This window comes from Cylas formicarius, unplaced genomic scaffold (genome assembly GCF_029955315.1).
Source record: "Cylas formicarius isolate icCylForm1 unplaced genomic scaffold, icCylForm1.1 PGA_scaffold_4__25_contigs__length_36172078, whole genome shotgun sequence".
Lineage (NCBI taxonomy): Eukaryota > Metazoa > Arthropoda > Insecta > Coleoptera > Brentidae > Cylas > Cylas formicarius.
In genome coordinates, this window is record NW_026844334.1 from 14,581,948 (window position 1) to 14,594,099 (window position 12,152).

The window sequence follows — 12,152 nt, forward strand, 5'->3', positions numbered from 1 at the left end:
AAGGATGAGTTTTCATTCATCCAATCCCGTTCTGGTGAGAAACAACAAACCCATCGTATTTAGTTATTTACAATTGTACAAGGCTGAACAAACCTATTCTCTTTCCAATGACTTTGTTACAATTCTTTTTTTCCCACAGATCACATCTTATAACTGATGGTAGTCTTTATTATGATTTCAAATGCTTTCTCCTGGGGGGAAAAAGAATTTCCCAGGTTTCTTTAATGGCAGGCAGGCATCATGTGTTGCCAGGATTTAAGTTATCAATCACTCTGCAAAATGGCCGAATGATTTTAGTACTTTGTCCATGAAATCCAAAGATGTTCTGTGTTATTTTATCTGTGTAAATTTAACGACTGGGTTATATTTGAAATTTTAAAATAATTGACGAGATTCTAATTTAACAAATTTTAAACAAAACCACACATTTTTTAAACTATGGAGCAGGGCCAAAATGCAGATAACGATTGGGAAGCCAGTACGAGTGACGATAGAAACAGAAAAAGATCTTCAATACTTAAAGTAACAAAACGAAAGTCTGGTGAGTTGGACACGACAGACTTCACTGTCCAATTAACACGACGAGTAAGCTTTGCGAGTAACAATTTTGTAAAACCTTTTGCGGCGGATCCCGAAAAAAACACTATATGGGATAATACATATGAAGAAGCATTACCTCAGTCTGACTCTGAGCATACTGGTATGAATGATATGAAGAAAGCAATCAATTTTGACCTACAGACTAGTGATATGGAATTAACTTGTGCCTATAGTAACCTTTACCATACTAAAATGACTAGATTTAATAAAACAATCATGTTCGACAAACAAGGTGAAGATATGGAATTAACTTGTAACTATAGCAAAGTACTAATCCAAGAAAAAGAAAATATTTGCTTACAAGAATTGATGCAAGCCCAGGAGAAAGATAGAACTTTACACATTCATGATCCTAAAAGTTACTTTTGTCAAACCATTCATCAAACTATGGACATGGCTCTAACTCTGGAAAATGATTCCAAAAATGAATTGATGTTCCAGCCCCGTGTACAAGATGAAGAAATCACAGGTTGTCACTCACCCAAGAATGATAGTGATGATAATATAGCAAACATCCCACACAATCTTTCTATTGTGCCAGCCGCAGGCATCATGTGTTGTCAATCAATTAAGAAGGAAGAAGTACAGGTTTCCTTAAATGACAGTCACCAATGCACGCATGATTCTAAAACTAATTTTTATACAACTCTCAACATCAATCTAACTCCACAAACAGAAAATGAAGTCGGGCCAGTTACAGCAAACTACACTAAACAAATCAAAAATGATTTGAAGTGTCAGCAATCATATGCCATTTACATGGATGATAATATTGGAAATAATCCACCAAGTCAAACTACAAATGAGCCAGTGACAGTTACTTTAAACAATATGAAACATACCGAAAATCAATTTATGAAGTTTCAGACATCAAATTGTGCTCTCGAAGGTGGCAATATTATAGAAAACAATCCAAATTTGTTTGTGCAAGACATCAGTTCCTTTAGTCCAACAACAGAGAATGAAGCAGTTGCAGTGGCCAACAACACCAAAAGCAAATTGCTTAATAAACAACCATGTATAGCTACCATGGCTGCTAATGTCAAGGAAGTTTCCCATGACTTTGGTAAATATAATTTTTATGAGTACTTAAAGTATATCAAATCTTGTTTTAGTAGAAAAAAAAAACCAATATTTATATTGGAATTTTTATCTTTTTAGATGAATATGTTATATTTCGTCAGAACAGTGAATCTAGTTCCCATAAACTCTTAATCGAAGAAGAATGTCCACTAGTAGACAGTCCAAATATAAGTGATAATGCACAACTTGATATTGACAATTTTGTGGAACAACCCGTTGGTAATCCAATTTCTCGCGTCATTTATTCAGAAGCAGCAATAAAACCGACAACTCCCATAGCAGACAATACACAGGACTTTGAATTTTCACATTCAGTCCATTCAACCACTGTTGACACTACCCAAACTCTGATGGCGCAAATTAAGTTATTAGAGAATGAACCTCCATCAAACATGAGCATACGTTTGGTTACCACAGAGCTCGATGAAAATATTCATAAAAATCCTTTTTTGGATATCATTAAAGATAAACTTGTAAAATTTGAATTCACTCCTATTGACTATATGAAACATGAAAGAGAGCTTGCGGCGATTCAAATTCTTTGCAAGGAAATCACATCTAGACAAAAGAGTATAAAGCATCCTAGAGTTGAAACCATAAGTGATATCTTAACAGATTTCTTAAAAAACGACTCTACTTTAAGCAGTACGGAATCATTTGTTCCAAAAGTCAATAAAAAAAAACGCCTGAATTCGTCAATGGTGAGGGAGAAAATTTCAGAAATTTCATCAAAAACTCTACAATCTATTCAATTAAAGGGCTGGCAGAAAAATGTCCTGAATTTCTCTATGTTCCATAGAGCGTGTTATATGATTGTTCAAATCGACTCGGAAAGTTTTGAAGTGTTAAATATAAAAACGTTTAATTGTTTAAAAGAAAATCCTAACTCCCTCACAGAGTTCTTAACAAAATTATCGCAAAATAATTTACATTCCTTTTTGGGTCCCCATTTTGATCTAGTGTCACTTTTGGATTATGTGTACATGACATTGGAAGCAAATGATCATTAGTTGATTATCGACATTTTAAGACGTATTCACTTTGTAAATAAGTACGTTGAATTATTTTATATTTTATTTGATATTTTTTAATAAAATATTTTCCTAATAAAAAAAAAATAAATTATAAAAAAATCTTTAAGACTTTTCATTATAAATGCCCCTAAACCATTTTTAAGTTTATTTTCTACTAGGTAGTGTGACTTTCAAACCTCAGCGTTATTAAAGTTTAAGGGGCTGGACCACTTCTTAATTCATCTCTACAATTGACCACTTCTTAAGTTGAATTGAAATCAATCAAAATGTTTTTCATAACAATTGCACAGCCGCTATCCATCATTATTTAATATATATTTTTAAATTTTTGCATTTGCAATGTCTAATTTACCTACAACCAATCATCTTCCTTAGTTAAGGATCCGTGGATTTTTTCGGTAAATATTTAAAACGCCCGTGGTATTTTGAGATTCGCCACTTCTGATATTCGTACTGATTGTGCCGTATCGTGTTTCGGTTGTAGAAAAAGTGTAGTATGCAACGTTTACATAAAGTGACGTTTATAAAACTTGTTGCATAATACTATATAGTATATTATACAACGTTTATAACGAGCACTATAATCACAAATTTGTGAAAAGTGGACCGAAGTTTGTTTATGGGTGTATAAAAACAAAAATAACTTACAAAAAAACGACTGTTTCTTTATGAAAAAAAATTGACCAAAATTTTCAAAAAAATATCTTACGAATACCGAGTCTACAATAACCTTTCCCCAGAGCTATAACAATTTTTTTCTCCCACAAAACTTTTATCATTTAGACGAATATTTTACATATTAATGTTTGTTATCACTGTATTGTTGTGCTTCGTCATATTTTTATTGTATGAATTTTTAATGTAGTTTTCTGCCTCATTTGCGGGATCTATATTATATATCTACTTTTGACCTACTTGACGAAATCCATAATACCCTAAATATGTGGGATAAGATATTATTATTATTAACCTATTCCATACTTTTTCTATGAACATTAGTTTTGTACAAATTTTTGCAAAACACCACCAAAACTAAAAAACGTCAAAATAATATCCCTCCCAACCACTGACTGACGTTCGAATTAACAGTTCGCCCACGCCCGATTGCCTAATTGACTATTTTAGAATAGTGGGAGAAAATATACCATTTTCCTAAGGCATTTGATCGTTTTACATAAAATAGCACCAAAGTTTTTTCACAAAAATTTTAATATTTTATTGAAATGAGTATTTGAAAAAATACGCATTTTATGAGGATACGCAGCATCTTGATCTGTAACTACAGTACTAACAGGAAGCTGAGATGAGCTTTAATAAAGTGGGTACAAAATAACATGAAGGCAGATTTGGTATAATTCTTTATTTCAACATTCAAACCCAATAGTACCAACAAAATAACACAAACACGCCATCTCGACTGCAAATACATCATCCCAGGCATAAGAATTTATTAGAAACAATTAACATATTGCCAAATATGTGACTTTTGTTCATGTTATTTATTTGTTAGTGTGTTCTTATAACCAAAAATACAACTGAATTAATCTAGTAATTTTATTTTTTATGTAATAGTAATTCCATTTCAATTTGTTATTCACTTCCACTTACCTCTAAATGATTTTTATTGCTGAATTACATTCTGAACACCTATATCAAATAAGTCAGAGAGAAACAAATGAGAATTAGCAATCATCAATGATATACCTTGCTAACTATTCAGGAGCTCAAAAGCTCGTACCTCCATATTTTCCGTTGACGTCTGTCATCAAGTAGACCATTTTTTGTTCAATCTTGAATCGTCGACTTTACTTACATTTTTCCAGTTCCTTTAAGCGTCAAATACGCGGTAATGTCCATAATCTGTTACGAAAAATTAAAGTTAACATACAAGCAATAACATTGTTATTATTTTTTATTGTAAATAAATTCCCGCAATACCCCCTAAAGATTTAAGTAGTTTTTACTTATGAACTTATCACCAAAATCCAGATTTAACGACTACGACCAATATAATACCACACATACATTATTATTATATTATCATTAAGTTTGCATAAGTAGCTAAAAAATATTTTTTCATCTCACAAGAAATAAACTTCGCATATTCCTTCTCATAGAAGCACTCTAAAATATATCAAACAAGTTAAAGTATCTGTTATTTATAGCCGATAAACGAAAATTTCTAAAATATTTGCAATACGAAAGAATAAAACTTTGGTCGACAAAAAATGAAAACTATAAATTTATGTTGAAGCTTCTTCACCCCTTAATAACAACTAGTAGTGTGACTTTATAAAATAAAAAGTGTATTTTTTATTAACTCTTCTGTAACTGCTTGTAGCACACACCTACGAAGTTCTGCATAAATATCATGTCAATCATATTGCAATTGATCTTCAAAGCAATTTGCTATCAGCAACTTTTTAGGAACAGTATTTTATATTTATTTTTATTATAAGAACATATAAAAATTAATTTATACAAATAAGGCAACTGCTAAAAAATGTTTCGCATTTAAAATTATTAAGCAAAATTTTTAGTTAATAATAGTCATTCACTGACTAAGACATTCCCACACTTGAATGGTGCATGAATTTATGAAGAATTTGTAAAAGCATAAAACAAGCAATTCAGAATATACTATTATATTTTATTGTAAGATCATCACAAAGTGTGCAAAAAAAAAACAAAAAAAATGTGTAAATATTTTCTCTACCTAACCCAGGTTAAGTTTCCATAAGGTGGTCACTGGATATTGCAAAATAAAACCTAATATGGAAAAATATCCCTGAACGCATAACAATCGCAAAAGATGACCCTAACCTGAGCCAAATAGTTGAAATTGTGTATGATAAGCTAGCCTAACACAATGACATATAAATTATAACTATACATACCTATTGAAAATACTTGAACAGCCTAACATATCACCAAATCATCGTTAATCCCTATTCTTTATTTTCGCTAACAACTTCCTGATTGCCTGCTCAAACTAGTTTGATCCTGGCCTATGTACTTAGGTATTAAATGTAAGATCCTTTCAAATACCCTCAGCTGATAGACTATAAAAATGCTACTGTCCAATTTCTTCAATTCTTCAGACTTCTTCAGATAAATAGTCCAGTAGAAAAAAAACTAAGCATGTAACAATTCCAAGTGTTATGAATTGTTTTCAGACCCTGCATATTCAAACGAATATTTTATTTTATTTAAAAAAATATATATATATCGGAAGGTGATTTTGTTAGCAGACTAGGTACTTAATGCACCGAATCAATACAATTATATATTTTAAGGGATACACTCACCCCAAAATAAAATGGCATACATGATTTGTTCTACTGAAATATAACTATTTGTTAATTTCATAAAAGCAGTTAAATTGTAGTAAGGAAGTATGTGATGTTATTTTCTGCAAATTCTTTTGAAGATCTAGTTTGAAAGATCAAATGCGAATTTTACCAAAATTTAGTGAATTTTTTGGTAAAACTACATTTATATTAAAAATGCGACATATGCAATATTTTTGTCTGGTTTGATAGCAATGAGTATGAGGGTATATTTTAAAGAAATGGATGTGTAGGTGTAATAGAATGGTATTAAATCTTTCCTGCCAAAAAAATTAAGTCATGCAAACATATATTTGCGTGCCCTTTACTAGATTTTTAAATCCACGAAATTTTACAATATTTATATTTAAATATATTTTATGGGAAGTTTGAATACTTGGAAAGTTCCTAGTTAGTGAAAGCATATAAATTTTTCTTTTTGCAACGATATTTGATTTGCACAAGTACAATCCCATGTATAAAAAAAAAATCACCGAATGGCTTGTCATATTACCCTATAGACTAAAGCCTATAACAAATATGGAAAACACACAATTTGATTTGAAGTTTAATAGATTCAAGTGTTATTACAAAATTATATTACATTAGCATTAGCCTAATCCTAGCCTAAAATACTCCCTTATATGTAAATACCAATTTCTCATAAAATAAAAAAAAAATTCAGATTGGCAGCGATTTGCCAACACTGGAAAAAACTTTACCTAAACTAATGCACACTGTCCTACACAAAATTTTGAATTAGTAATTTGCCAAGTTAATAAATAGGTACATATTATTTACTGCATAGTACTCACACAAGTGTCAAAATTTTTATTTCAAAATTAATAGCAGTTTCTTTCTTATCCACAGATTTTCACATACCTAGTTCAAAGTGAAACAATAACTTAAAAATGTGTTACTCGATGAATTAATTTCTCAAATATACAACTTAAATGTGTGTATGATGTCTATGAAAACCCAGGAATAATGGTATATTTAAAGACTACAAAAAAGCCTTTCGGGAAAAAGCACACAATTCTTAAGTTAAATGTTTATAAAATATTATTAATGTTCTAAATTTTCAGTTCTGTCCAATTGTTATATATAATTTGTTGATAAAAATTCTCACAATGAATTAAAACCTTCTTGCTGTAAAACTCCCTAGTTGCTACACTTACATGTTCCACCAAATTAGAATCGCCTCATTCCACCTCCCATGTTGGAACCTTGATTATTATAGCCGCCCCCACCATAGCCTCCAGAATCTAAATGATATTTTTTGTTAACTTTAATATAAAACAAAATTGTAATTATCTAATATTATCTAATTTTAAGATTGGCATGGAAAAGCCAAACTTGATATTTTGAAAGTTGAAATATTTTTAAAAATTCCATATTTATTCAAATAACAAAAGATTAATTGAAAGAACATCATTTAATATTTTATACTCACTGTATGGTGATGGTCTCTGCTGTTGATAGTTATTTCTTACAGCTCCACCTCCATACCCCTGTTGATAGTTATTTCCAAAATTTCCCTGTGGTGGACCTCCACCAGTGGGACCGCCCCAGTTGCCTGTACAAACATATTGCGGTTACCTTCAATTTTTTGTTTTGTATTATATGAATATTGTTTTAAGTCACTCAAAACAAACAAACAAGCAAAGAATAAAACATTTACTTACTTGCATTATATCCCCCCTGGGGATTATTCCAGACACCTTGTTGCTCCCAAGGTCCTTGTTGTGATCCCCATGGCCCTTGGTTAAAATTGCCTTGGTTGCCCATTCCCCAATCTCCACCACCTTGAGGCCCTCCACGCTGCCCCCAACTACCTCCTCCAAAGCCTTGATTTGGTCCTGAACCTCTTGGACCCCCTCTACCACCTGGGGGCCCACGGGGACCACTGGAACCAGCTCTTTCCATATCTTGTTTGCTCAATGCCTTCTTGACATCGACATGTTTTCCTTTTATGCTATGACTTCTCTGCACTACATGCAAAAGAAAAAAATGTGAGAATTTGAATATGAACATTTTTTCATTGCTTACAAACAATTTTGTCTACAGAGTCATAGTCTTCAAACTCTATAAAAGCAAAACCTCTTTTTTTGCCAGTCTCTTTATCAGTCACAATTGTACAAGATAGAATGGTCCCATATTGCTTGAAATGGTCTTTTAGGTCATCTTCCTCAATTTCTTCTTTCAAACCTCCTACAAATAGTTTCTTCACAGTGGCACCTGCTTCAGGTCTACCAATGTCTTGTCTTGGGACTGCCCTTTTGGGCTCAACTACTCGGCCATCAACTCTATTCAGGAAATAATAAGTAATAAATTTTATTAAAAAGCTGAAGTTATACATCTTCTGCAGATCTAAAAGATGAAAATTTATCACTTGAACAATACCTGTGAGGTCTAGCAGCTTGGGCGTCATCAACCATATGAGCTTTAGAATAGGTGATAAAACCAAAACCCCGACTTCTTTTGGTAGTGGGATCTTTCATTACAACAACATCAACAATTTCACCCCATTCTTCAAAATGAGATTTCAGTGACTCGTCTGATGTTCGGAAGTCAAGACCACCAATAAAAAGTTTACGAAATTGTTCTGGTTCCAATTTGTCATTCTGAAATGACAAAACAGCATAATGGTATAAACTATTATACAAACAGTAAACAGATAAACGAAAAAATATATAATTTCCAGTTACACTATAAAATAAACGCCTATTTGGTGACTTAGCGACTATTATAACAAATTGAAAGGATGGATATTGATTTTGAAATAACAACTGGCTTGCGTGGCATTTACCTAACAGAAAATGTCGAAACAATAAAGATTAAGAATGGGAACTACGTTCTAAAGTAATACATATGTACTTACACTGTCTGGGTCTCGTTTCATTATAAAGAAATATTTTTATTTTATTTAGGAACTTCTCAATGTTTTCTTATAGCAAATTCGAAAAACACCCAAATGCTAACACCAGCTAACTGAAGTCACAAAATGGCCGCTCATTCCATTGAAAGTCAGGTGTTTTAAAAATGGTCAGTTGTGCACATCATTTTCAATTTTTCCCTTACGCAGGGCACTAAGAAATAATACCAACCAACCGTGTACAAACAAGGATATCTAATTCTTTATTTACAGTATTTTCTAGTTCTAATTATTAGTCATTAGTCAATAAGTCGCACGGGTGAACTGGGAAATAATAATTGCCGCTTTAAGACAATGCGATCACCTCGCCAAATATAAAAGAAAAAAGGTTCAATACGGAAGGCAAATTTTTGTTTCAAGACAATGTAACTAATGAATCTTTGAATTGATTGGAGCGTATTACGACCCACGCATTCTTAGCCCCTGCATTGTCCCAGAGTGGCGAACGCAGCGCTTATCAGTAAGTTATACTTATAAAAGTTCTTGGTTAATAAGATTATGTTCAAAAATGGTATTTAAAAAATCAAAAGAAAAAGAATTGTATGTTGACAATATTATAATTTTCCAGCTTAACAATAACTGTTAGGAGAGGAATCACATATTAAATAACGCGACCTATTAAAAATTGGAGTTGAGTACAAATTTTATACTGAACCTTCCTAATATTACCGAGACTCATACGCACTAACTACACCAAATCTTAAAACAATAGGAATCTTTTTTGTCTATTATTGACCGCACTATGAAACTGCAAAAGATTTCTATCTACAATGTAAAGAAGAAGAAGTGATCCATTCAGGGTCTCTGAATATACGTATTTTCTATGGCATTGACCAATTAAATTTATGGCATTTTATACGCAGAAGTGTGTTTATTTTTCGAGTGATTGATAGCTATTGATAGGTATTCTTTATAATAATTATATGATCTATATGGTATTTGCTTTAAATATGAAGTGAGTCCATCATTTCGATAATTAGCTTCATTTCTACATAGAGGTCCAATTTAGCAGTGAGTAATATATTATTCCAAATTAACATTTAAATTGAATGTTTAATATTTTCCAGAGCAGAAAAATCTTCGTATGCTTCATTTGGCAGACTTGGAACGTAATGTGCGTGTTGTGTGCGTGAAACGTTTTTGGGTTCTATTTAGACTTTTTAGCAGTTTATTTTAAACTTAAACACTAAAGTGATTAAGCAATGCCTGCTGCTAAACAACGAAAAATCGCGGTGATGGGTTACAGATCCGTGGGTAAATCGTCTCTGAGCATTCAGTTTATCGAAGGACAGTTTGTAGATTCATATGATCCAACTATTGAAAATACTTTTACCAAAACAGTAAGAGTAAATTCACAAGAATATGAGGTGAAGCTCTTAGACACTGCAGGCTTGGATGAATACTCAATATTTCCCTCACAATATAGTATAGATGTTCACGGTTATGTTTTAGTCTATAGCATCAACAGCATCAAATCATTCAATGTAGTAAAGTCAATTTATGATAAATTAATTGATATAACAGGCAAACTGCATGTACCAGTAGTTTTAGTGGGTAATAAGACCGACTTGCATCTAGAAAGGCAAGTGTCTTCTAGTGAAGGCAAAAAGCTTGCTGAAGAATGGAACGCTATCTTCTTAGAGACATCAGCAAAAGAAAATCTTGCAGTGTCTGATGTTTTCCATTTGCTTTTAGTGGAAATTGAGAAAGCAAATGGAAATGCCGATGATAAGTCGAATTGTTCTGTATGTTAGTGCAAGAATTTATATTTATATAGGGAATTTATATTTTATTGTGATTTTTGATGAGTGCAATGTGTTTCCCATAAGATATTTAACCTCCCATTACAAAATGTGTAAACAATGCCACCATTTGCATTACAAATTTTCAATCACATTCCCAACATTAACAGCAAAACATCCAGCAAAAGAGGCTTAAACATTATCTTATATTTGAAGGGGCTTTTATCTGTGAGATAATATAAATAGCTATGAATTGTAAATGAACATTATGTACAGGGAATATGTATATAGGTAAATTAGTAATTGTTGAAGTCATGTAATAGGCCTAACATTTTCTATGGTTTCTTCTACTTGTTGTAAGTTGTATAATTGTAGTGTGTGCCTCAATATATTTTTTATTAAATATTGGCTTATAAGAATGAAAATATAAATTTGTAGACAAGCTGTGGCAAAATATTAGACCACCCTTGTCTTTGAATATTGAAAATGTTATCATGACATACATCTCCCTTAAGAATTATATTCAGGAGTCTGTTTTTTTTTTTTGAAAATATGTAATACAATTAAATGTAACAAATTATACTAATATTTAACTCATGAAAAATGATCACCAATTCCTTTTGTTAGTGGGGATGGGGTATATTGGGTTTTAAAGAGTAGGGTTACCTTAGTATTGGCCTTTAAAAAATTGAAAAAAAAAAATACTAAAAAAGGTTTTCAACTCCAAATCGCTTCATAAGGCGGCTTCTTTGCAGACAGCATTCTCAGGAAAAACAATTTTTTAAGGTGTTTTGCATGTCTATGGGGAGTTTAGTATGTTATATCACTTTGTTAGGACAATAATAGATATATTTTATTTCATCACAAACTTCACAATAATTGTTAGGTGTATTGTTACTTATTTTTAATTTCTATCGTTTATGTTTATTGTGTTAATGCTACATTTTAATATATTTTTTGATATGGTAAAACATTAGTTTGCCATTATCGTCATATATTTTTTTCCAAATAAAGATTTCTTTTTTAATGAACAATAACTGGAAAATAAAATGCAAATCCGGAAGCACGCATGATTACTGACAAAATGTCCTGCAGTCGCAATTGTTGTAAAACTAAAAATGCAAAAATTATTTCTGTGTATATTTATTAATTTTAATAAAATAATTAGACTAATGAGTTTTTTATTTAATTAATATCAGTTATCGCTGAAACTATGACTTAATAATTTTACAATTTATAGCACGAATTGTGGACCGTCTTTCTAAATGAGGCATTTAAAATTTTTGAAAAATTTTATGTAATAAATACACGTGTGAACTGAAGGTTGCCCAATTTGTTGCTAAATACCTGAATGTTCGTTTATATTCCTCAGAAAGTAACGTTCATTTTATTATTAATCTCATCAATAAATTAATACAATTTAATATTG

General features: G+C 31.4%; 3 protein-coding genes across 4 annotated transcripts; 2 read left to right on the top strand and 1 right to left on the bottom strand.

Annotated features, from left to right (window-relative positions):
• The first annotated feature begins 305 nt into the window (after positions 1-305).
• Positions 306-3,004, top strand: LOC132700841 (uncharacterized). Its single transcript, XM_060668413.1, has 2 exons — positions 306-1,666; positions 1,762-3,004. The coding sequence occupies exons 1-2, from the start codon at positions 439-441 to the stop codon at positions 2,691-2,693; spliced, it is 2,160 nt and encodes a 719-aa protein (XP_060524396.1). The 5' UTR covers positions 306-438; the 3' UTR covers positions 2,694-3,004.
• Positions 3,005-4,067: 1,063 nt separating this feature from the next.
• On the bottom strand, positions 4,068-9,081 carry LOC132700607 (heterogeneous nuclear ribonucleoprotein 87F). 2 transcript variants are annotated; one of them, XM_060668035.1, is made up of 7 exons: positions 8,928-9,081; positions 8,450-8,670; positions 8,096-8,352; positions 7,732-8,037; positions 7,500-7,622; positions 7,225-7,311; positions 4,068-4,577 (listed from the first exon to the last, which is right to left on the bottom strand). In XM_060668035.1, the coding sequence occupies exons 1-6, from the start codon at positions 8,946-8,948 to the stop codon at positions 7,238-7,240; spliced, it is 1,002 nt and encodes a 333-aa protein (XP_060524018.1). In that variant the 5' UTR covers positions 8,949-9,081; the 3' UTR covers positions 4,068-4,577; positions 7,225-7,237. The 2 variants fall into 2 exon arrangements, with proteins under 2 accessions (XP_060524018.1, XP_060524016.1); XM_060668033.1 differs by lacking the exon at positions 4,068-4,577 and having other exon boundaries at positions 6,602-7,311.
• Positions 9,082-9,211: 130 nt separating this feature from the next.
• LOC132700608 (GTP-binding protein Rheb homolog) lies at positions 9,212-11,912 on the top strand. The gene is made up of 2 exons (XM_060668036.1): positions 9,212-9,992; positions 10,049-11,912. Exon 2 carries the CDS (start codon positions 10,184-10,186, stop codon positions 10,733-10,735), a length of 552 nt encoding a protein of 183 aa, XP_060524019.1. The 5' UTR covers positions 9,212-9,992; positions 10,049-10,183; the 3' UTR covers positions 10,736-11,912.
• Positions 11,913-12,152: the final 240 nt, after the last annotated feature.